Consider the following 27923-nt stretch of genomic DNA (forward strand, 5'->3'; position numbering starts at 1 on the left):
TTAACGTTTATGTAGTAATATTTTACATTTTATTATTCATATTAAAACATACATGATTATTTACATTTAAAATAATACACAGATCATTGATTGTATTGCAATGACTTAACTAATTTCTCAGTCACATAACTATTTATAAAAAGAGAATTTTACCTTTTAATATTTACATAAAATAATAAAAACAAGAAAAGCCATTTAATTTTGTTCTTCCTCCTCGGCATTTTTGAGAGCAGCCGCTTCTCGCCGTAACTCCTTCACAACATTCGCTAATGCTTCAGGATTCACTCCACTCTCACATAATCTTACACAGAGAGTCAGAGTCTCTGGATCCAGACCTGTATTCAACAGTTTTGACATCTCGAGGAGTGTCTGAAATGTTTCGCGTGCAGCCAAGATTTGGCCCTGCTGCTGTCCAGCATCAGCCATTGCTCCCTCTCTCTGAATAACCACACACCTGAAACATAAACAGCGATTTCCTTTTAAATTTCAAAAAGAATGTTTACAAATACCATTTAGTTGATTATGATTACAAAAGAATTGGTGGAATGAGAATGGGGAGACCGAAAAAATCCACGGACATGATATGTTAACCACAAATTTTCATTACCTGGGATTGAACCAGGGATCCTAAGACCAAGATAAACGCTCTACTACTGATCCACTATGCTTTCATAAAATCTTATTTCTACAACTAATATATTACTTTTAATTGAATACCCACTTCAACATTCAGCTTACCAATATATTGTTAAAGGATGTGGATAGATTTAGGATAGAGCTCCTCGTGGGTATATGGTTAGCACTCGCCTTCAGCGTAAGAGGCCCGAGTTCGATCCCCGATGGGAGCTCATGTTCGGATGACACTAAGGTGTAGATCCACCTCTCATATAACCTCGCTACTGAGAGGGACGCTACATTACAACTAACAACACCCAATCAGTACAACTTTTAGTAATTACATAAATTTGAGCTCTTAAAACCCAGAATACTACTGAAATCCCAATGTGAATGATGCAAATAAATTACTTTTGATATTTCGAACGCACTGACTGTGTTTATCATCAGAGTAGTACTGTGATATTTGTAGAGACGATCAACAGCCATTTCTGATGATAAACACAGTCAGTGCGTTTGAAACGTCAGTTAATGAAACATCATAAGCCATTTATTTAATTACAGATATCTCCAAAATTATGTAGAATATGTATTGTTGCTTTTGTGAACGCGGCACTGAACCTCCGGGTTCCATAGGCCATAGAATTAGTTTTAGTTAGTTAGTTATGTATTGATGCCAATGCATATTTATTTCGAAATCAAGATTTCCACTATGAACCCTTCCATTCCTGATACAAGATTGTGCGTGACACTAGAATTTTTATAGTAGTATCTCCCTAATCTCAACTGAAAGGGTTATTCTTATATTCAAGCCGTTTTACAGGGTGTCGATTAAAATACTAAACTGAAATTTCGTGACCTTTCCATTACCAAACCATAAAATTTCGAAACATTTCAAAGTACCTATATTCTTTAGCAGCTGAAGAACAATCTCAAAAGCGAATTTAGGTGCGATTTAGACCGAATTTTCATGCATGAGATAGAACCGTGCTTTGCTTGCGATTTGATAGCGCCAAAAGTCGACTATAGACATTATGACGGTGAATTTTGACGTTTTATAGAACAAAATTTTCCAGTCTCTACTTATATTTGTACAGATTTAAAAAATCGTGACCCAAAAGCTAAATTTCTTGACTTTCATGACCGTTTTCTGATTTCGTGACTTTTTCATGACTTTCGTGACCGATAGACACCCTGTTCTATCACTTCAATAATGTTAATTTTTTTAAAAAAATGTACTAGTTATGCAATTTTACAGTTGTACACTGCATTATGCAAATAGGAAATAATTCCAGTTTCCATGTGTATCATTTGAGCATCTATTTACTTCATACTAATAAAATGACTTCATGAATAGATTACTGTTAAGTAGGTTCCAGTAATAATTATAGCAGTTTGGCTGGCTGAAGTTTAGGGTCCCTTTCAGAACCGTTTGGCTATTAGACTTGACGACGGCTTAACGTGGGATCCGAACTACACAAGCTCCCACTTATCCCACTTTGAAACTTAATAACTAGAAACTATTCCAACACAGAGACGGAACCGAGTTTATAATGTAGCCTGCTACTCCTAATATGTGACAAATTTTATCCAAATCGACGATGTGATTGTCCTATACGATCCAAAACATTCTGAGGAGAACAGGTGCGAAGTGTTTTTGATTCTGTTCGTGTCTCAGCACACTAGTAGACAAGACAAAATAATGCAGAGAATTATCTGGATGGCAATATGCGTAGCAGTATAATGGACAAATTGGAGGTCGGACAAAATCAGGATCAGACGGATAGGGGCTTGAATATAGTCAGTAGCATGATTTCGCAAGAGTAGAGACGATTAACCCTTTAGGGATCATGGCTTTTTGGGCTATTTTTTAGACTTTCAGTCAAGCAGCTACTGCATCGTCACTATTTATCCTAGGATCATGGTTCATATCTCATTCTCTTCCGAATAGAGCTGGCTTTCAAATGGCACCACTTGCATTCTCATACCATATACCAGAAGCGGGAAAAAAATGTCAAAGTGAAAATTTCGGAGGGAAAAATTTTTTCCTCGAACTTTGCCCCCCTCCTGTGTGAACGTAGCCATCTAAAAAAAAATCTGATAAATAGTACTTGGTATACTGAATGTGTGTGCCAAATTTCAAGTTTCTATCTTGAATAGTAAGGGGGGAGAAATTTTATCAAAAATTTCCACAATGCCCCAAATTACCACAAAACACTATGATCTCAGGGAAAAAAAAATTCCGAGACATCCCTAATTGCCCTAGGGACATGTGTCGCCCGTATTCTCTTCTGAATAGAACTGCCTTTCAGGCGGTACCATTCACATGTCTCCATCATGTATCTAAGGCGGGAAATTCCAGATAAAAGGGATTTTTTTGTCTAAATTTCCCTTTTTTCAACTTTTAGCTCCTCTGGACCCCTCCCCCCTGTTTTAACGCAGAAATCTGAAAAAAAAAAAAATCTGTTAAATGCTACTCGGTGGACTGAATGTTTGTGCACAATTTCAATCTTCTAGGTGCAAAAGTAAGCCCACCAAAAAAAAAAAAAAAATATATACCCACCATGTCCCATTTTTCCCTATATAGAGGTATATTTTTCAAAAAATCCCTGAGACGTCCCTAGTTACCCTAGGATAATGATTCGACCGTCATTCTCTTCAGAATGGAACTGCCTTTCAGACGGTATGACTCACGTGTCCCCATCATGTATGTGAGGCGGGAAAATGACGAAAAACGGGATTTTGGGGGTAAAAATATCCCTTTGCCCCTCTGGTTCCCCCCCCCCCCCTGTTTTAGCATTGACATCGGAACAAAAAATCTGGTAAATACTACTCGGTGGACTGAATGTTTGTACAAAATTTCAATCTTTTACGTGAAAAAATAAGCCCGCCAAAAAGTAATGAACATAGGCTTCATAAGGGAAAATTTATATTTCAAAATTATGACGTCATCACCTATGTCTGGACGCTGGACGGTCTGAAACCATACGTAATGTCTTCTACAATGTCTCTGGACTTGAAAAAAAAAACGGACGAAAAAGCTCAAATAGAAGAAAAATAACGCAATGTACCATGAAAAATGCGTATGGTACAAAATGTACCATAAGATCCCCAAGGGGTTATGAAAACCCAAACATTTGATAACAGTATGAAGAAGGCTGCTCACGTGTCAGATAACGACAATGCATGGCGATGGTCGTTATCTAGTCTCAGTGCTTGCAGACACCAACAATTACACCAAATACATTGACTAGAGATTTCTGGAACACATGTCGAAATACTATGTATGTATACGCTACACGAGGCAACTTTGTATGCGTTCCCCTCATATAACTGCATCCCCAGGTTCGTCTACCATGATGTACTGCTGACCGTACTTGGACTACAGAATAATAAGTTAGTGTACTATTCCCGGCTGAGTTTCATTTTGGTCTGAAAAGTAATTTTTTGGCCTCTGTTTATCAGATGCACACTGGGCGTGTTACAACTCACAAGTAAACCTTACGTTTGGGTGAATCGAGTTGCTGACTGAGACACATATGAGAAAGTAGTACTAAATGTGGTCAGTATTTCAGTGAAGTTGTAGGTGCGAAGCTCCAGGGATTTAGGAGATACAGCTACCAGAACATCACATGGAAGTACAGAATAGTCTTCATACAGTTGGAGGTAAAAGCTCTGTAAGACCTCTTATAACGACAAAAGGTGAATAACAAATATATGGGTACATATTAGGACTAGGGGGAAGTCATACAGTAAGGGTATACCTGACGGCGGCCATCTTGAAATCCGCCATTTTGAATTAAGGTTAAGTTTTTAAAATAGGAATAGGGTCATGTGATACATGATTTAAGGCGCAAATTTAATCAGAAGAACAATGGTGACGTTAATTTTGGTTTACGCGCAATTGATAAAAAGTTACAGGGAAATTAAATATTGTTGCAGCATATGTATTAGTCCTTTACCCCACCTTGTAAATTTTGTGTTAATGATAATAATTAAATAAAAAGCAGGTGGATAAATATTAGGTCTATGGTAAGAGGTGCCTTGATAATGGCCATGTTCAAATCCGCCATTTTGAATCAGACAAAAGTTTTAAACAAAACGCATAACATTGACACCTTATAATTAGCAAATTTTACCATAAATCCAACGGTATAACCGTATAACCAACGGTATTTTTGCTTTACCATTAACCAGCATTTGTTATCGCATAAACAAGTTGCAAATTTAAGGAAAAATGACCAAAGTAGAATTGAGTCATAATAGAACTTGGGTCTTTCTTCCAGAAAAGTCCTCAATTAGTACAATCAATATGTAGTTCAGAAAAGAGTGCATGACTTGCACAAATGCTCTGCTCACAGTAAGCACACCTGACAAAGGCAATCGCGTTACACTTGACACATTTGTCGTTAACAATTCCGTCAAAGCAGTAGTCGTAAGGAGTGATCCAACGTCCAGGTTCTTCATTCAAATATCCAGCCTGATTGAAAGCGAATCGATATATGAAGGAATGCCACTAAAATAGTCATAAATTCCAGGTAAATGAATTGGTTCGTTTGTACATTTGTAGAATATTGTATGAAGCATATAGACAATGGTGAAAACTTACAGTTCACTTTAAATATAAGTTGGGAGGCGGTGGCTCACTGGTAGAGCGTTCACCTTCGGCGCTTGGGTTTCCTGGTTCGATCCCGGCTCGCGCCGTGTGGACTTAGTGGTGGACAAACACCGTGTTCGTGGGTTTTCTCGGGGTTCTCTTGTTTCTTCCCACTTTCTTCATTTCATTCATCACTCATTATCACCGTCTCCTTTAGCCTAACCGGCATAATAGTGGGACGTAAAACTGAAAGATTTCATTTTCATGATTTAAATATAAGTTACTTTTCATGAGTTACTAAAAAAAAAGAATGACAGAGTCAGGGAAAATTATACTTTTGTCAGGGAAAGTCAGGGAATTTGATTATGCTTGCTTGCTAGACACCCTGAGAACAACAGGCATATATATTTAAATCCTCAAATTCCTGGACAGAATTCGTGACAAGAGATTTTGAACTGAATAATAACACGAATTCCATGCTTTTAGTCGACATTTAATTTCTTCGTAAATATAGTTTTCGTCTGTTAATATTGATTCTAGATATTTGAAAGAATCCACTTTATCAACAGTATTATTCGATATTTTAACGCATCCAAAATATGCCCTATTACGGTCCCGAGGAACTTCTATGCTATGTATTTAGTACATAAATTTCGCCTAAAGTTTTTTTTTTTTTTTTTTGTTTCGGAAAGGGGATCGGGCCCCTCTAAATACGCCCCTATTATCTGGAAACAAACAAATAGACGTGGACATAAAAGAATTTTTGTCTTAAATGTCGATGGTGATTTCTCCGTTGGAATAGTTAACGATTTAAAAACCCTATGTTACGAAAAGAAGAAAGCAGGATTCTCCCGTTACCCGTTCAAAACGGGATTTTCCCTAATCATCCTCTGCATGATACTCGTTTTCATACTGTGCTTACATACATTTGAGTCTCATTGTATTATGATTATTATCTTCCATAATCGAAATAACAGAACAGAAACGGGATTTTACTTATTTTCACTTTAAATTAATTTATTTCGGAATTTGATTTAAATCAATGATTTTTATTTAAAAAATGAAGTGATTTAAATCTTGATTAAAATCGTGATTTAAATCAGACTGATTTAAATCAATCCACCCTGTTCCTGACATATTGCATTCTTTTCCGCATCCTTTCGAAGACTTATTCTAAACTTACTGTCTGTCTCCGCGGCACAAACATTTTGTGGATAACGCCTGTACGACGAACATCGCCTTCACCCGGGACTTGCTTTTTTCGGGCGTGGAGAATTCTCCGTGTGTCACTCTGTACTTCACCTTTTTTTTACTCAGGGTAATACTCAAAGACCCATGTCTCGTCATCAATAACTATGTTAACAAAAAAAAAAAAGAAAGAAAGAAAGAAAAAGAAAAATGCAGGTTACTTTCAGAGCGGTCCAACAGTTCACGCGAGACCGCCACATGAGCACTTTGGAGACCATCTTGGCACACATCTTTCCCATGGCTAAATCTTCTGTAAAAATGTGATGCATTATGGTTTGTGGAATATTGCAATCTTCCGCTAACAGACTGAAACTTAGGCATCAGTCAAAATGGATCCTGTCTAACTTTTTTGCACATTTTCGTCGCACTGTGTCGTTGACGGACGACCATAGCGTTCAGCGTCGTCAACGTCTGTCCTCCCAGAACATCTTGTGCCACTGGAAAACCATTCCATGAGATATTGCTTCATTCCCGTAAGCATCGTTAATCATCGTCATGGTCTCCGAACTCGATTTTTCGAGCCTAACACAAAATTTTATCGCATATCGTTGCTCCACTAAAGTTGCATCATGCAGTCATGACGTGAAGCGGAACAGGGGGTTCGGTCTTGGAGCGGTCCGCACACTGTAATGGCGCACAAGCAACCGAGGTGACTTGCGTTGCTTTACCAGTAGCTCCCACCACCACCTTTCATGCCACTCCAACCGTCAGCGGAAACACATCACTACTTATTTTTGCGACAGAACCTGTATCGGATGGCCCTGGCCGCAGAATGCTATAACACATATTTAATATTAAGATCACTCTCTTCAAAAATACAAATTTTTCGACCTAATTGAAATGGAACTATTTCCTGTCTTAAAGTGATCACACCTATCTAACAGATTTAATATATATATATATATATTTGGTCTAGGAATTAATTCGTACGGGTGGACAAGAGATGGCGCAACGAACGGAGCGTCCCACAGTTCCATGTATCCACACATGTGTTGCAAACCCCTGTCATCGCGTATCGTTCGTAGTATAGGGCAGTGGATTAAAGCGTCAACAACACCAGTTTGTAGTTAAGTGAACATGGCGCAATTTGTGCCTGATAAAGTGTTTTTGCGGGATGTCCTGCTGCATTACTTTAACATGCAGAAAAGTGCGACTGAAAGTCATCGTATTTTGGTGGAAGTGTATGGTGACTATGCTCTAGCTGAGCGAACGTGTCAGAAGTGGTTTGCACGGTTTAGAAGTGGTGATTTCGGCTTGGCAGACCAAGAGCGAGTTGGACAGCCAAAAAAAATTTCAAGACGAAGAATTGACAGCATTGCTCGAGCAGGATTCGTGTCAAACGCAGGAACAACTTGCAGCAGCATTAGGCGTTGATCAAACAACAGTCTCCAAACGCTTGAAAGCCATGGGAATGATTCATAAGATGTCACATTGGGTTCCACATGAATTGAAAGACAGAGACGTTGAAAGACGAAAAACCATTTGCGAATTGCTGCTTCAACGACAGAGCAGAAAGGGGTTTCTGCATCGAAATATTACGGGTGATGAGAAGTGGATCCATTACGAGAACCCTAAACGAAAAAAGGCCTGGGTGAAACCAGGTGAACCAGGTCCATCACAACCAAAACGAGATATTCACTGTGCAAAGGTTATGCTGTGCATATGGTGGGATATGAAAGGTGTGGTATACTATGAGCTGCTGCAACCGGGTGAAACTATGAATGGAGAACGTTATCGACGACAATTAATGCGTTTGAAGCAAGCTCTGGTCAGAACACGACCAGAATGGGAGAACAGACATGATAAACTTATTGTTCAACATGATAACGCTCGCCCACATGTCGCAAAACCGGTCAAAACCTATTTAGAAAATGTCGGATGGGAAGTTTTACCCCACCCGCCGTATTCACCAGACGTTGCTCCTTCGGACTACTAATTGTTCGATTGCATGAACAACGATTTGATTGGACAGCGGTTTACTTCTTCAGAAGATATCGAAACATGGGTCTCTGACTGGATCGCTTCCAAGGATGAGGACTTCTTTCGCCACGGAATCCGTACATTGCCTGACAGATGGGCGAAAGTGGTGGCTAGCGATGGACAATATTTTTCTTAAGGTATTTATGTATTTTGTGTTTGTACTACAGCTTCAATGTGTGCGTACCAACCGCACGAATTAATTCCTAGACCAAATATATATATATATATGTCTACCAACAATAGTCAGAAAACAAAACTTCGTTACGCAAGAGAGACGAGGAGCTATAAACACAGGGAAAAACAATCTCTTCACCGGAATGGACAAGCGGGATGATCATAATTCCGAACGAAGGGCTATCATGTTATTGACAACAGAGAATAAAGGACTCAAAATTGTATAATACGCCAATAACTAGACTTATCATTCAGTAAAGAAATCACACAGTTTGGATGCATTAAATTATTCAATAACCTTAAACTAATGAAAAATATTTAGTATTTCTGAAACAATACAGAACCACATCAAATAAAGCTTAATGCCGTTTTATTAGAATAACTCAAATATTACGTTTACATATTGGTAAAAATATGCACTTAATTTTGAAGATAAAAGTATGCTTGAGTACATATTTCCAAATAATTATTTAAAGTCAGGGCTCCCGCGCCCTTTACCTCCTTCGAGACCATATCACTCCCAAATTTTAAACTGTTTCCCAAAATCGGTTAAATTCAGTGAAGGAGGTTTGTTACCAAAAAATTATTGCTTCCAATTTATTACAATTTTGTTTCGTGTATTCTTATTATAATATGAAGACCACTAGTTTTCACACAAGATTATCTGACACAAAAATTCGCAAACATGTCATAATGTTGATAATAAACTTTAGGCCCGCAAGTGGTTATACTAAAACAAGCCGTCGGCGACGACTCGTTTCACAGAACTCAGGTAGAATTACACTGCAGTACAAGATTTTAAACGAAGGGACAATTATTATTATATGATACTCAGCTAATATTTGCCACGCACTTACAATAACATTATCAATTAATATAAAGCCATTCACTCCATTAAGTGCCTCTTCCACGCGGATTCACATCTGCACGGAATATATATATATATATATATTTCTTGCGTTTACAAAACTTCTCAATTTACAAAACATTTAATGCATTAAACTAAACTTAATGGCACTATATAACACACTTCTACACAAATTTGAGAGAATTCAATACGTTCAATAAAGTGTTGGCGGAAAAGAATCAGGTGATCCAGAATTAATCTTGGTCCAGACACTCAAACTTAAACGAATAACTCAAACTAAAGTACAACAAAACAGACGAAATAGACCTAAATTTTTGTTTTACATAACCCTCAAACTTGTCAAGATATCAATTAGCTTTATTATACTTAGATATTTTAGGTGCCTTCCATTTCAATTCAGGCAGAGCATGTACCATCACCATCTCAGATATTGTTGAAACTTTTTTTTATAGCAACTAGACATATTTTTAAGAGACCCATATTTTTTTGTTTTGTCGAAAAAAAATTTCCCGCCAAGTAATGGGCCATCAAAGACGGGGAGTACAATTTATGAATTGTAGAAGACATGGAAAATGGTCAACTTCGGAGCCTCACCATTCAGCTATGGAGACAGGTAGAATTATAATTCTTGTTGTGGTATGTACATAAGGATATAAATAAACTATATTTTATTATAGTTTGGTTTGCGCGTGCGTATCTTTTTGTACATAAATTAACAAATGAACGTAAATTTATCTGAAAACTCGAAGTTTGCGAATTTTTTTCGAGCACTTTCGGTTCGAATTTTAAAATTCTGTTTTCACGGTTGATAAGACCTGGTTACCCGCTTTCCGAAAAAAATTTGTATCGCTTCTGTGTGCAACCGTTTTGTCGCAAAAAATTCGAGAAATTGTAAAATTTTCAAAAATCGCCATTTTTGGGCGCCATTTTCTCGAAAACACCATCTTTTAAAATTCTGAAATTTTGTCAGATGGTTCAACTTTACATGAATATTGAACACACCAAATATCATTCTCGACCAATGCTTCATGAATTAACTGCAGCCTTTTAAATTTAGCGAAGTTTCGTTAACTTTGATGTCACAGTTAGCAACACTGGAAACAATAAAAGTGCAATGATTTGATGATGTTTGTGGTTCACATTCATTAAATGAAGAATAAAAGGTTTTCTTGGCTGTTTTTTTCATTCTCTGAAATAGTAAAATGAGCCTCCTTCGTTTTCTTAGACCGAAATAATCTGAGGTGGAAATTACGATTACGAAACACACAAATTTTAAGTTTACTTGAAATGGCCATCCAATAAATTCTGATGATCTACAAAAAGCCTGAACTATTACCTCAGTGATGATTTGGAATACTCCAGACAAAGTCTCAATTAAGTGCGATGTCATTACAGTGATCGAAAAAGGACAAAAAGTTAAAAAAAAATCGAAACGTTTTCTTACGCGTTCCAAAGAAATTTACTGACTTTTTAAACAGAACAAACCCAACATAAGAATGGGTCACTCTGAATTTTACAGTATTCGACTAAAGTGGGTCAGTCCGCAACCTGCGAGGGAAGTGTGTATGGAAGGAATAAGTGTGGAGGCTTTAATTATTGATCCTGATGAAAATGAAAGTGTTACGTTTGCCAAATGGGAAAACAATAATCTCGTTAAAAAACTGTGCCACTTTCTGTTTTCGTATCGTACATTGCTGGTTTAACTGTAAGAATTGTAATTCATGGCTACATCAAGAAAATCCAAAGAGAATTAATTGCTACCGAAAAGCACCGTAAAAAATTTCAAGATACAAATTCTATTTTACTTCATGTGGACTTCGCTGAAAACTGAACTGTTATTCTGCAAAGTGAAATTCAGAGTTATCACCGGAATATGAAACAACTGACAGTTTTGTTGTAATAAACGACGATAAAACACGATTCGGCTTATGTACTCATAGCCATAGACAAGATTCTAAAATTACTCTAGAAAAGCGAACATATATTTTATATAAAAAGTTTTGAATACGAGAAAATAAGTGTCTATAATCTCCCAAACCGTGTCAGTGATTTCTCATGGTGCTGCATCCCACTTTAAAAATCCCTTTCAGATGTTCGAGATGCAGGCAGGTCTGATAAAGCAGTGCTTTTGCAGTGAAACCGGCCCTGCAAGGGTCTCTGCGACCGTATTGAGGGGGGGGGGGGGGACCAGTATAAAGAATGTGGCAACGCGGCATAACCTTAAGCAAAAACAGATACACAGTATTAAAACCGCAGAAGAAAAAAATGAAATGAAATCTTTAATTTTACGTCCCACGCTTATGCCGGTTAGGCTAAAGAAGACGGTGATTATGAGAAATGAATGAAATTGTGAAATGCAGAAAGTGGGAGTAAACGGTATAACCCCGAGAAAACCCATGAACACGGTGTTTGTCCACCACAAAGCCCACACGGCGCGAGCTGGGATCGAACCAAGGACCCCAAGCACCGGAGGTGAACGCTCTACCACTGAGCCACCGCGCCCCCACTAAAACCGCAGAAGAATTCGTGAGTACAGTGCAAGTAGAAACTCCGAGTATTACTCTCGTTTTGTTGCCTGGAACTGAATTCGATGACTTCCAGAATAAAAAAAAAGGGAAAGTATGCGACCAGTAACTGGTATTCAACGAAGTCATCTTTGGCTTCGGAAAATGGCGAAGTTTTTATGGCAGTAATGGGTCACCATGAACTAACTTCATGCTTCCCCCAAAATCGAACTTCTGCAATTCAAAGTGTAGATTTACGAAATCTCCAAAAAGGAACTTTTGTTACATACATATATGTATGATAACCAGTGGTGCGTAGCAGAAATATTATGAATAAATCATGAATTACGTGAAGTTGAAGTGCTGTTTATGCTTCCACATGGCCCTTCAGCATTTGTGACTATCGACAATGTGCTACGCAGGGGCTGATCCAGGACGGACTTCTGGAAAAGGGGGGGGGGGGGGTAATACTGCTACTTAGAGTTACTTTTAAGAGCTCCAAACTCTGAGATCGGTTTTATTTATATATAAATAAAAAGCTTCTTCCTCCTAGATCCACTCCTGGATGTTGTGAGTGAGCCAACACCTATTGGAGCACCTGCACGGTTACATGCTATTAGCGAAGAAGACACCAACCAAGCAAATGATTGGTCCATGTAAAATATATATATATATAAAAATCAGTGAAATTTTGTTTCCGAAGACCATTTTAAGTAAGTGAACTTGAAATTTGTGCGTTTCGTAATTGTAATTTCCATCTCAGATTATTTCGGTTTAAGAAAACGGAGGAGTAGGGGAGGCTCATTTTACTATTTCAGAGAACCTTCTTGATCAAAATAATGACAAACACAGTCAAGAAAATCTTTTATTCTTCATTTAATGAATGTGAACCACAAACATCATCAAATCATTGCACTTTTATTGTTTCCAGTGTTGCTAACTGTGACATCAAAATTAACGAAACTTTGCTAACTTTAAAAGGCTGCAGTTAATTCATGAAGCATTGGTCGAGAATGGTATTTGGAGTGTTTAATATTCATGTAAAGTTGAACCATCTGATAAAATTTCAGAATTTTAAAAGATGGTGTTTTCGAGAAAATGGCGCCCAAAAATGGCGATTTTTGAAAATTTTACAATTTTTCGAATTTTTTGCGACAAAACGGTTGCACACAGAAGCGATACAAATTTTTTTTCGGAAAGCGGGTAACCAGGTCTTACCAACCGCGAAAACAGAATTTTAAAATTCGAACCGAAAGTGCACGAAAAAAATTCGCAAACTTCGAGTTTTCAGATAAATTTACGTTCATTTGTTAATTTATGTACAAAAAGATACGCACGCGCAAACCAAACTATAATAAAATATAGTTTATTTATATCCCTATGTACATACCACAACAAGAATTATAACTCTACCTGTTTCCATAGCTGAATGGTGAGGCTCCGAAGTTGACCATTTTCCATGTCTTCTACAATTCATAAATTGTACTCCCCGTCTTTGATGGCCCATTACTTGGCGGGAAATTTTTTTTCGACAAAACAAAAAAATATGGGTCTCTTAAAAACATGTCTAGTTGCTATAAAAAAAAGTTTCAACAATATCTGAGATGGTGATGGTACAATTTTATATTTTTTTGCCTGAGTTGAAATGGAAGGCACCTTTACGACTCTTGACGCCCTAGCTTATCACAGCGTTGATAAATTAATTCTATTACCGGACAGCATTAAAACTTTCAAATTTAAGTGAAAAAATGCAAAATTTTCAAAGGACAATGCCTCAATAACCAAACTAAGGTTAATATAATTGTAAAATTTCACCGCGCTGGTCCAGATTGAAAATGGAAGGTAAACACTAAATTACTAGCTATATTGAACGATCACTATGCTCTCTCCGACCCCACACCTAAAATACTGTAAACTCTTCTTATTCATTGCAAGACGCATTATTTTTATAAATATACAGGGTAAGCCTAAATGATTTATCAGGTTTCAAAGCAATGTTTAACGACAAGTAGGCTATACAAAGTACAAAGACGAGTGATACATGAAAAGATAGATACACTCATTAAATTTAAAAAGCTCGTTTCGTGGCTCACGTGCACGCTAGATGACAGGCCTGTGACGGCACTCTACAAGATGGCGGCAATGCAGAAGAAAAGTTTTTGTGTGTTAGAATATGCGAAGTGTTCGTCGGTCGTTCAAATCTGGTCACCAAAGCATTTTGTGTTGGAAAGTCGCCTCGTCGCTGAATATAAGTAACCTCTGCAAACTCATCATCATCTTCCATTGCTGCATTTGGGTACAAAACTCCAATTGGCGGACATAATCATCTAGAGGTAGGTGTTGTAACAATCACAAATGGTAGAGTTTGAAATACGAACGCCGCCACAAAACATCCCACACTGTTTTCTGCGGAATGCCCAGTTCACAGCTTGCACGAACGGTTGATTATTGTGGGCTGCGCGTAAGCGTCTTGTCTCACACGCTCCACGATTTCCTCTAAGACACGCGGTTGTCTTGTGCTTTTTTCCTTAACAACCAATATCAGGAAATTGGCGAAACCAACGCAAAATGCTCTGGTGACCACGTACAGCTTTCCGTATTTGCGTACGAATACACGCTGAAAGCTCGTAACCGACGAAGTTTCGCAAATTCTGACAAAGAAACTAAATATGCATATTCATATCGGGATCAATTCAAAGCACTTTCACGAAATCAATCTATATAGTTATCAAGTAATTATCAAATAAAAACATACGAATGCAGTTATTGATCAAGTTCTCGATGTATTTTCGTAAGGTACAAGTCTTACTTCTTAATTTATTGAAAGCTTAGAAACTACATTATGAATAGTATGGGTTCAAGTAACCACCAGCTGTTGAACAAACTGTCTTAGCCACGTATCATATTACTATCTTTACATATAAAATAAATAAAATAAGATGTCATATTGCATCGAACGTAAGATACTTAAAAAAAAGTTTACTTTCAAAACTAAATTTTCTTAGTCGTCCGTAAAATTAATAGAATTGCAAGATTCCATATTCTTATCTCTTTTATTCTTTTTTTCACAGAACTCAACTCAAGCGGAGGGAAGGGGGAGAATTAGATCCTATATTTAAAAATCACTACATTTTCTTAAATATCTCAGCAAATAATATTGTCTGTAAATAGCTAATAAATGTACTTGAAATTTAACGTTAGTATATCACACCATGAATTGTTCTGAATTGGTAACATCCAGAATCCTGCTCTACGGAAATTTCAGAACACTCACTTGTCAGTTCAGTAAAATATTCACACTGCAAAGGTAGAGTATTTATCTTCCCATCACAAAAGAAAATAAGGACTTGACATTATGGTTACCACACACTTAATGTTACTGCAGCCAACAAAATTCTCAAGCTTAACTTGTAGTTTCACAGATGAAATAAGAAATTTCTTCTAATATGATTATCATTTAGAAAAAAAAAATGCTACGCTCCACAAGCCAATAAACGTTGCAACATAAATTAAACTATATCTCGTAAATCCTTCAGAGCCTTGCTTTTACTATTTATCATTTGGCCCCCCACAATCTTATCATAAATAACAATATTAGAAAAATTATGTCCATTATAACTGAAATATGTACAATCTTTGTAACACAGAAGGTCACATTCGCTTGCACGCCATACCCGCGTTCTAGCAGTCAAAACTACAGACAAGTGCATTAACTAATCAACAATTGTTGAATACTTTTATTAATAGAAGATTCTGTCGTACGAGAAAATTCCATTATACGAAAAAATAAATGGGATATAACTGAGAACTTGACCAATATACTGAAAATTTCCACATAATATAGCGAAAACAAACATACATTACTAAGTAATAAAATATCATTTGTTAATAAAAAAAAGAAAAAAAAAAGGAAATTAAATTACTTCAAACAGAAAATCACGAAAAAAGGTAGAGTTCTGTCGATTACATCCAAACACCGACACACGGAATTGTTTGGAACCTATCCTATGATTGTACAACTTAGGGGAAATAAACTTTAAACATAAAAGTTATTATCTAACAATGGTAATCCTAACTTCGCCAATACAGACCACTGTCGACTCCAGAAGGACACCATACAGATGATCAAAGACACCATACAGATTCATTAAGTTTTCTTGCTGATAAGAAATAAAGCAATATGAAAAGACATTTTCAGTTGAATTGGAGAAGATTTTTGTTCCTAACTACATGTAAGTCATTTTCATTTAATTACGAGTAATAAGATGATCAGCTTTTAGAAGTTCAAGAATTCCTGTAAGAATGACATATATGCACTCTTTATGTAATCATGTGTATGAGTACTTTGTTTGTCTTTCCGTTTATTTCCTTATTATAGATCTATCTGCGGATCTTGTCGCAAATCTGTGTCATTGTTAGATGTATGTGTGTCATGGTTGGAACACAAACAACATCGGATACAATTTGATCGTTAAAAGCGTATTTTTACACAAATAAATAAAACAAAATATCTTCTAGCAGAATGAAAACTACCAATTATTACTAGCAACAAACGACACTTTTGACCTAATGTTTTCGATTATCTTGGAAACTACGCATGTGAATTTATCTCAAACATGTCTTTTTGTTCATGGGGTAATCCAAATGAAATCGACCAATGATGGTTGCTGACAAAATTAAGTTTTTTTTATTAACTTTTAACCTAAGTTCGTATCACATTCAGGGAGTTGAAAACGGGTATTCATTTACTTTTTAGCCGCGCAGGTTTTGTCGTAGCGGCCATTTTGTATATGCGCCTGAGCGTATTTTGAACTTTTTAGTGCATTCCGTCAAACGCTGTAACTTTTTAGGTTTTAAGATAATGAGTAAAAACCTAAACCATATGAAAGATAATGGAATGGACAATATTCTTGTTCTGTGCACATTGAGACGTACTTTATAACGTTGAAAAAAGAAGCTCTCAACATTGAGGTTGAAAACCTAGAAATGGCCATTTTGGAATGTACGTTTTGAAACGAAATAAATGAAATCCATGTGCAGACCATACATCACTCAACTAAAAATAAACTGGTAGAAAGCCCAGTAACGAGCGCGCTGGAAATGAAATGAAATCTTTTGAGTTTTACGTCCTACGATTATGCTAGCTAAGCTAAAGGAGACAGTGATGATAAGAGAAATGAATGAAATGGTGGAATCAAGAAAGTGGGAGGAAACGAGAGAACCAGAGAAAACCCACGAACACGGTGTTTCTTCACCACACAGCTCACTTGGCGGGAGCTGGGATCGAACCAGGGACCCCATGCACCAGAGGTGAACGCTGTACCACTGAGCCACCACGGCCACACGAACGCGTTGGGATCAATGTGCTGACAACACATCACACAACTAAAAGTTGTCCGGTAGACCCCAGTAACAATTGCGTTGGGATCGATGTGTTAACCTCACATTACTCAACTGAAAGTCATCTGGTAGGTTTAGAAATCCAGTAACAACCGCATTGGCGTTAATTTGCTGATCATTCATCACTCAACTAAAACCACTCTAGTAGGCGTAGAAACTCAGTAACAGTCACGTTTCAGTCAATGTGATGGCCACAGAAAACTAAACTAAATGCAAGCTGGTTGTCCTAGAAATCCAGTAAAAATCGCGTTAGGGGTCGATGTAATCAACACACACAACTCAGCTGAAAGTCTTTTGGCAGACCATAGTTCGGGGCTGTATTATTATTATTGGTAAATGAAGTTTGTTTTTAGGAATTGGATGCTGGAAAAGGACTCTATAAACTTCAGATCGACGAACCTACTAATGATGACCTCATAGTGAGTCGATTCTAGGAGCATGCGCACATAAAGCAGGAGGTCCAAACTGCCATAGACGCATGTATTTTCGTGTAGATTTCGTTAGGAATATTGATCATTGATATTACAAATATGTGAAACCTTTCAAATAACATCATAAATAAAATACTAACTGATAGACAAGATTCGGATCGTTATCCAATAAATTTAAGAATTATACATACATACATATATATATATATATATATATATATATATATATATATATATATATATATATATATATATATATATATATATATATATATATATATATATATATATATATATATATATATATATATATATATATCAGGGTTTTCTGGTTTAAACCAAGGTGGTTTAAACCAGCTGTTTTTTTCAAAAAAAAACCAACTGGTTTAAACCAAAAAAAAAAAGAAAAAAGAACGAAAAATACTTTAAATCGTGTGAACTTCGTGGTGACGTTTCCACATATCAAACCATCCGCATTACGTTTATCCACTTTTCACCTTTTAATCAAGGGGTCCCGTGTTAAATTCTCGGTCGAACCACAATTCATCTTTCAAGTGTAAACCAAGTAGCGATTCGAGGTGTCCCTTTCAGCGAAAGTCTTCTCCGTGATAACCTTGGTATTTCACAAGGATGTTAAGCCTAAACATACGAAATGAAACCAAATTATATATTTCTACTTGAATGAATGCCTGTTGTTTTATAAAGAAGCCAAGGTTGCTTAAATATATTGATAGAAATTGACAAAATTTGTCAATTGCCTACAACTTGTCAAAATTTGTAGCTTCCAACATCAACTTGGATTTGACTTTAATTTTACTGAATGATATCTACATACCAAATTTGTAATTTAATACCTCAGATTTAGCATAGTGATTATGATACGTTGACCTTAAAATTTTACATACATATACACTTAAAGTAATAACAGGATTTTCCCAATGGCTAAGGCGGGAGTTTCCCGATTTATATATAATTCTGGTATAATGTTTTTACTTGTATAACTGTTTATCGTTTTGTCCTTCTGAAATAACTCTTGACAATTATATTAACAAGTAGGCCGATGTAAAGATCAGTACAACGTATTTTTATCAGGAGTCCTTTGTGAGTGCGTCGGCAATCGCATTTGTGACCAATTAGTCCCGGTTTCGTGTCCAAATGGACAATTTCTCTTGGATGTAAGTCGAGAAGCGGTTTGGATTCCGCTTTAAGCTTATGTGACCCCTTCCAGCATAATCTTGTTGTTGCATAATAACACCAAGGCAAAACAAACTAATTTCTGTTCATATCTAATATAAATACATAGAGTAAATTATTTAAACCAAAAAAACCGGGTTTAAACAAAAAAAAAAACTGTTTTTTTCAATAAAAACCATGGTTTTTGCCAACCCTGATATATATACCATATACAGTGAAAGCTGTCAACTTGGCCACCTCTCTAAGTTGGCCACCTGCTTATCTTAGCCTAGTTCGTCTTGAACCTTCATTTTCCCATAAGACATTCGTTACTTACTACTCTATAAGTTGGCCACCTGTCTATCTTGGAAGTTGGCCACACTGAAGCAATGTTTACCCTATGATGATAATGATAAATTTACCTGCGTATCTTGGCCACGCAAAATACAGTCTTGTTATTTTTCTTAACTCTTTCGAATTCCCATATGAGAGGCAGACGTTCTGCATTTGTGACTGCACACAAAGAAGCATAGATTCGCACGATTTGTTCTTGGAAGTCAATGGCCAGAACACTACCCTCATAAAGGGGTGGTGAAGGAAGATGTGAATAAGAAAAAGCACGTACAGGAATTCAGGAAATGGTTTACGTACTTGTTTACCCTGTATGTTTTGGTAAAACCATTAGCTATATCAACTCCTCTCATCAGTGGGGAGCTTTAGTAATTCTGGAAAATTCTCAAGGTTAAAACTAACCATCTCAATTGTCAAATATTGGCACCTGTCGGCTTGTCAAAAGATAGCGGAGTTTTTTAGATATGAATTCCCTCAAGATTTTCTCAAAACATCTTTTGCTCCGAGGGAAACACTTCTAGCTCATTAACAATATTAGAATGTGCATATCTGCCAAAAAGAATACAACAAATACGTCTAGAATGAACCACCATTCAGTAACAACTGAAAAGAAGTCATATAAATTACATATGAATTTCTCAACTTATAACTTAGCTTTCCTTGTTTTCAATTTGAATAACTCAGTGTGCTATAATATCAATTTCAATAAACTGCGTACATACACTTCTATATCATGGTTGTTTGTGTTATTGTGTTTTCAATCCGTATAATCCAATGTACCAGACTAGTTTTCAGGAAGAGAAAGGTATGCACATATATTAAACATACTATAGTAATATTTTCCAGTACTGTATATTTTTATGATTACTCTATATACATTATATATAAGTAGCTGTCGTGCCACTGCTTATTAAAATTTTACAATCAAGTTATACTAGAAATCCTATTTTAAAAATACACAAATCACACTTATTTTCTGTAAGTTGGCCACCTGCCTAAGTTGGCCACTTTTCGAATGAACCGATGGTGGCCAACATAGACAGGTTTCACTGTACCTAATGCAGATAAGAAAAAGTGTTATAGCAGCAACTCCACAGTTGAGATGTGTTCTCAAGAGTAGATTTCCTATTATGAGCAGATATGCTTCAGCTAGAGAGAAAATATCTATTTCTTCGAGTGTACCTCATGAGTGTTTGTCATCAAATTTCGAATAGCATGCGTCCCAACAGTAAATCTCTACCATTTCACTTTGAAGATGCAACTTGGAGGAAGAAAGTGCGAATATACATTGAAAATTACCGTTCTTAGAGTTATTCGTTTGTCTCCTCTTCCTCAGGCTCACATACAGTATATCTAGTAATATTGGACCGTCACGAACAGAATGTAATCTTTTAAAAATGTACTACATGATTATTTTTCTCCCTTTCCTGGTGGCCCATATTCTATCAAGCTGAGCTGTCCAAGGTGCCTAATGCAAATACTTTGCAAAAGGATGAAGAAATAATTAGAAACATTCTATTCTATTTTCTGAACAATTATTTCTGGTGGTGTGTTTAAACTTAACCTGATCGAAAAAGATAACAGACTTTTAGGCAGTGCTGGACACAGTTTGCGCAGAAAACGGTTCGGTTCACTTCTCAAACATCACATTTTACAAAATGAAAAGGTGAAACTAAACACTACATAAACTATGCAGGCGACTTAAGCAAATGAACACTACTAAATAATAAAGTAGCAAATGGAATGTAAATTTATTTTGCATTACCATTCTTCTCTGGCAAGACAAACTTGCATTGGGGCAGAACTCTGTAAATTTTCGTGAGAAATCTTAACATATACTAAACGAACTTCATCGTTTTGCTCAGTAAAAGCTACAATGTTATAATTTTTTAGAAATTGAAGAGGCCTTGAGCATACTGAACAATTTAAGAAACAGGCTATTATTAAAGTCCTTCAAAATTGTGATCAGGAAGTACCAGTAACGAATAGCAGGTAATGGCAAAGAGAATTATAGGTGTGGTACAGATTAGGAATATGAAGTCAGCTGTTCGGAAATTTACCTGTAAAATTCATTCATTCACAAAGAAGTCATGAATAAGAACTTTTATGAAGGCGGAGGACATGGGAGTCCACTATGAACATGATAGCGTAGAAACTGTCGTTCTATAATGCAAAACTAGCTTGTGGTGATTACGTTTTACTTTCACTCGTCTTCCTTTGCGCTCATACCCAAGATGCTACCGCGCCTGCTCCTACGCGCACGGTCCCTCCAGCTTCACCCTGTTCTGAATCGGCATAAACTCAAAACTACTTTGTAGGGACCACCAAGTACGTGTTTGAGAGTGAATTTTAAACTTGTCTTATTTTACGCGCACATTCATCATTGCTGGGGTCCTCAACTTCCCTTGTACAAAGTGGGATACTGTGATGGGGCTCACTACAAACATTTTGCAGAAGCATAAGGAGATTACTTGGTTAAGCAATTTTATTTTTTCAACAATCACTTCAAATGGTCCCTCTAAGCTTCACCTTTCTCAAGTGGAGTATTGTTATATCACCTTTTGCAACTATTTTAAGGAACATTAGGAAATAATTGGAGAAAAAATTTTATTTTTTCAACAACTACTTCGAGTAATGTTATTAAACTTGGACGCAGAAAACTGTATTTATAGCCATTCCGGTTATGCCATAAATAAGCACCGAGAAACGGCACATTGCATCTAAAATACCACTTTTGAAGGTTGTAAGTTTTCTGCACCGGTTACTTAGTAATTTCTTACCCTGGATTGTGTTACCTGGGTTCCTTATATTTTTACGTCGCATTTATTGTTGAACATTAGACTGGAATTCGTATATTAAAAAATGGCATTTTCGGAAGAATTTTAGAAATCTCAAGGATCAAATCTCCAAATTAACTGCTTGAAGTAGAACGTTGCAGTAGATGCAGATTTACAATACATCGCCACAAAAGTTGTAATTTTATGGTGAAAATGAGCGAGTGAATATCAAAAAGGACTTCCACTAGCGGAGTACTTCTCCCAATGTAGGAAACCAGTATTTTATGTTTACAAGTGTCAACCCATTAGAAGTTCTATACTACGGTTAAAGTGAGTGAGTGCATTTGAAAGATTACAGTGCAACATATTACGGAGTATGTTTAGTAGAAGGTACAGGAGAAATGAATGATATAAGTACTTAGACGTAACATAACGTAATCAAATCTAATCTAACCTAACCTAAGGTAACCTGAACTAACCTAATAGCATTAGTAGAAGTAAGCGAAATTCTATTATTTTTTGGAAAATCATGCTAGGCCCCTACACTAACATAACATAAACTAACCTAACCCAATGTGAACAGATATTACCAAAATTGTAACATTTTTTAGAAAAAATCACTGGACCACTTCTGCTAAACATAGGCCCATATTATAGAATAGAATAGAATAGAATAGAATATTTTTATTGTCGTTAAACAACATTTGTTGCAATAGACAACGTCAAGAGATTATACAAAATATATACATTGAATATATAAGTACATAACTAGTCACTTTTTATTTTTTAACTCTTTCTCAAATTCTAAAACGCTATACACAGCTGTTTCAATGAGCCAAGATTTACAGTGTTTCTCGAAGTTTCTATTACACATACCACGAATTTCTGTAGGTAGAAGATTATAAATCTTCATCGCAGTGTATTTATAACTCTTTTGTGTTTTATTTAACCTGAAATATGGTGTATCGAGGTCGTCTCCGTATCTTGTGTCATAGCAATGAATTTTATTTCGGGTACTGATATTTTCCAAGTTTTCTTTAATATACATGAGACAGCTATAGATATATATTGAGGGCACTATCATGATTTGCATCTCTCTAAAGAAAGGTCTGCAAGAGTCATTATCACGTAGTCCCTTTAACACTCTTATTGCCTTTTTTTGCCATTTAAAAACGGTTTGAGCACCAGTTGAATTACCCCATAATAATATACCGTAGAGCAATAGAGAATGAAAGAAAGCATAATAAGCTGACAGAAGTATTTTTTCACTAACAACAGTTTTTAGTTTACGTAATAAATATATAACTCTAGATAGTCTTCTACATAGATTTTCAGTATGTATGTTCCAGTTTATTAATTTCCATCAGCCGAATATTTCTGTACAATACAAGACACATGTATGTTATTTACAAGTACCGTATAGAGTTACCGGTGTGAAACCATAATATGTACTCTAACCTATACAGCGCGGTTTTTTATGCGATATAACTTTTTTTTTCACAATCCTCATCTGTGAGCATACTCTGCGTCGCTGACGTGCCTGCTCCCTACGACCACATTTTCGCGCGGGTCTCTCCTGCCCTTTTACCCTCACTCGGTTAGATAGTATTTATTCCGTTAAGACCTGTCAACAATCCAATATGACGATAATTTATTATGAATAGGTTAGTGTTATTTTGGTTTCTTTTACTTAGTACATACGTTTGGCCCTGGTGCGCTTATCAGAACTTAACCCTTCGTGCTTTTTTGTAGCCAGAACGTGTTAGGAAATCATTTAGAGCCCAAAAAGTGGGCTAAACTGTCACAGATAGCCCCGGCCCCGGATAAGACCCACATAAGCCTCTTTTCAACGTTATATTACTATTTATTTGTTCTTTCTTTAATGATGACCATCGAGGTTGGCTGGTTTAAACCAGCTGTTAAAAAAAAACTCGTTTACCCCCCCCCCTAACAAAAAAAAAACGAACGAAAAATGCTTTAAATTGTGTGAACTTCATGGTGACGTTTTCACATATTAAACCATCTGCATTAGTTTTATCTCTGAATACCACTCATTCTAGCTTTGAAACTTCTTGTACAAAATAAAAGATAAATTCTGACCAAAGCATATATAATCTAATAAATAATAGTGTTACAGTTTCGGCAAAATATTTTTGCCTTCATCAGACACATTATCTCATGCATGATACATCAGACACATCAGATATTGTGTCTGATGAAGGCAAAGATATTTTGCCGAAACTGTAACGCTATTATTTATTAGATTATATATGCCTTGGTCAGAACTTATCTTTTATTGTATAGTTTTATCTCCTTTTCAACTTTTAATCAAGGCGTCCCATGTTCAATTCTCGGTCGAACCAAAACACTTCTTTCAAGTGTAAACCAAAGTAGCGGTTCGGATGTTACTTTAAGTGAGTCTTCTCCTTGATAACCTAAGTATTCCATAAGGATGTTACGCTTAAACATACAAAACGAAACCAAACTGTATATTTCTGCTTGCCTGAATGGCTGTTGTTTTATAAAAAGGCCAAGGTTGCTTAAATATATTGACAGAAATTGGCAGAAAAAATTATTGACTGCCTATATAGCTTCCAACATTAGCTGGGACTGGACTTTCAGTTTTAATTTTATTGAATGATATCTACATACTAAATTTATACCGGTAATATAAAACCTCAGTTTTAGCGTACTGATTATGATAAGTTGACCGTAAAATTTTACATGCAAATCAATAACAAGATTTTTCCGTTATTGCTTTGCATTTAAAATAATAACAGGATTTTCCCGGTGGCTAAGGCAGGAGTTTCCCGATTTAAGAAATTTACTAACCGGACTACCCAATTTTATAATGAAACGATACAATCCCGATTTCTGAATAAGCGAATATACTGTTGGCATCGGAGTGAAGTGGGTGGAACTTTCATTCTGCTGTTCCAAGTCCAAGTGGAGGACAACTTCTCTCGGATGTAAACCGAGAAGCGGTTTGGATTCCGCTTTAAAAATGAAATGAAATCCTTGAGTTTTACGTCCCACTGTTATGCCGGTGAGGCTAAAGGAGACGGTGATGATGAGTAATGAATGAAATGGTGGAATGAAGAAAGTGGGAGGAAACGGGAGAACCGCGAGAAAATCCACGCACACGGTGTTTGTCCACCACAAAGTTCACTTGGCGGGGGCTGGGATCGAACCCGGGACCCCTAGCACCAGAGGAGGATTCCGCTTTAAGTTTATATGACCCCTTCCAGCATAACTCCGTTGTTGTATAATAACACCAAGGAGAAAAAAACTTAATTCTGTCCATATGTAATATAAATACATAGAGAAAATTATTTTAACCCCCAAAAACCTGGTTTAAACAAAACAAAACAAAAAAAAAACAAAAAAAAAAACATGGTTTTTGCCAACCCTGATGACCATTCACTTTCGCTATCTTTTAGTTTCTCCCCCAATCTTGCACACATAACATCTCCAGTGTCACTTACCTCACAAAATATAGCTAAGCGAGCGAAGGGGATTAGAAGCCCCGCAGGGCTTGCTGTTTTCTGCCTTTATCACAAGTTATACAAAAACAAGGTACCGCGGTTCTGGAGGCATGAAAGAGTTGGGAAAGATTCTAAATGCTATCCTTCACGTTTTCTTATTCTCATGCTGACATTTCGTCTGATTCTGTTTATTTTCCCGTAAATTGTGTATTTCGGGGCCATCACCTGCGGAAGTTAACCCAAAAAGTGAAACCTTTTTCTTTAATTTCGCAGTGTATTATACATCTGCGCGTATATATATTTAAAGAAAGGTTAAGTTCCGAACTTGGTCGTCCGTTTCTAGCAAAATTTTGAGAATTTACCGAAAAAAAATGAATAATTGCTTATTTGAGTGCTTGATAATGTATAAGGAGAGCAAAAGTTGTGTTTATTTTCTTATATAAACGGTTCTAAACATGGAACTATTTGGCAAGCATAGGGAACTACTTGGCGCAAGGCTACTCATGGTAGGATTATGGGAATGTAATGAGCATGTGTTTTGTAAACATGACTGGTGATAATCAGCAAAATTTGTTAAAAGTAAGTAAAAGTCATGGTTTAATAAATCTAGAAATAAATTATAGAAAAAGCGGTAAGCAAACAATTGTAAAGATACGTGGAGAGAGTTACACTTTTCAATGTAACGGTAAGTAACATAACCAACATGGCAGCAAGGTTCTGGAAAACAGGTCCCCGTTCATATTTAGCCGTAATAAAGACAGGAAACAACGTGCTCTGCGGGGCTCTAACCCGCCTTCACTCACTGACGCTCGTTCGGCAATACTATATGCATTAAATATTAAACTTTTGTACAGAAATGAACCAATTATTATACTTTTTGCCAAAAACTAGGCGGACGACGAACTGCGGGGCTAAGATTTTACTTCAGGCATTTCAAATACTCACGGTAAACTTCTTTTGAATGGATATCTACCATGTTATGACACTACATACATGGAACTACCACATATATTGAAAGCATTAATTTAGCGTTCTATACAATAGCCAAACCATATTCTTCAAGTTCAGCTCAAACTAAACTAGCTATTACAACAAAAATAGAGATACAAACTTCTCAGTACAACTTAATCATTAATGGTTTATCTTAGTTGTCAAAATTTGCATTGCTATTAGTCCACTTATGACAATACAATTTACATGTTCAGCAGAATACACTTATATTGTAAAAATGTTTTGATCATTCAAATACTACATACCATAGAATTTGTCGTATTCTGAAAACAATTTTATGTTTTTCCTTTAAATACTTCGTAAACTATACTATTTAAATAAATCTTAACACCCGCCCGCACATATTTATTTCTTTCCTATTGATCTTCTTTTATTTTCAATGTTACCAGTTTCAAAATATTGCTGAAGCACACTTGTGAAATGAAAATGTTACAAGTTCAAACGAATCTCAATGCGCAAACACTACAAATGAGAATATCTAAACATTAAAAAATACTGTACACAGGGCCGGCGCGAGGGGGGGTCGAGCCGTGCCACCGCCCAGGGCGGCAAGTATAATGGGCGGCAAAAATGGAAAAGGAAAAGAATACTATCAAAATATAATGCTTCGTAATGGGCCCACATGGAAAAATAAAATTGTGTTCATCTAAGAATATAATTGAACTTACTTCACTCACATTTAGGAAAATACTCACTCAGGAAATTCAAAGCATTTTTCCTCATTTTCAATTATCTAACTACTAGCCACAGGTATCGTTCAATATTTCTCTTGCAGCGACGTAGATAAGATTTTCAGTTAGGGTGGATAAGATTATCAAGGTATATTTTATTTTATTTTTTTTTTTTTTTTTTTTTTTTTTTTTTATCTATTCAACAATGTTCTAACGCTCCACTCCAAGTATGCTAAAGCTACACTCCCACTTGAGACCCATGGGAGGACGAAATTAATACCACCATTACTTAGGAAAAGATGTTCAAAATTGAATTATTCAGATTCTTAGTGAACATATAGAAAGTCAAATGCTGTCTTTGTTGAGAGTTGCAAAATATTATACACTCTGTAAAGAAAAAATAGCGACACCTCGATTCTAAAGGTAACTTACACAGAAAACCATAGTTGCAGCCGGCTAGAAGAGGAATAGAAGGAAATGAAGAGTTGGATAGTTCATTGCATTATCTGTGATACCTATGCTGCACAACGGCGCTTACTAATTATTTATGTATCAGTAACATTTTCTACAGATATCACCTGAGAGCGTCTCGTAAGTTATTGGGGTGAGAATTCTGTATTGAGTTTCTGATGTGTAGG

General features: G+C 36.3%; 1 protein-coding gene across 1 annotated transcript; it reads right to left on the reverse strand.

The window, feature by feature from the left end:
* Mzt1 (Mitotic spindle organizing protein 1) lies at positions 1-27014 on the reverse strand. The gene is made up of 2 exons (XM_081768458.1): positions 26860-27014; positions 1-454 (listed from the first exon to the last, which is right to left on the reverse strand). The coding sequence occupies exon 2, from the start codon at positions 424-426 to the stop codon at positions 196-198; it is 231 nt and encodes a 76-aa protein (XP_081624584.1). The 5' UTR covers positions 427-454; positions 26860-27014; the 3' UTR covers positions 1-195.
* Positions 27015-27923: the final 909 nt, after the last annotated feature.

Source organism: Thermobia domestica, chromosome 8 (assembly GCF_964235325.1).
Source record: "Thermobia domestica chromosome 8, izTheDome1.hap1.1, whole genome shotgun sequence".
NCBI lineage: Eukaryota > Metazoa > Arthropoda > Insecta > Zygentoma > Lepismatidae > Thermobia > Thermobia domestica.

What these genes read in the sequence shown, in the direction of transcription:
- Mzt1 (XM_081768458.1), bottom strand. Translation starts at nt 426, where the DNA reads ATGGCTGATGCTGGACAGCAGCAGGGCCAAATCTTGGCTGCACGCGAA.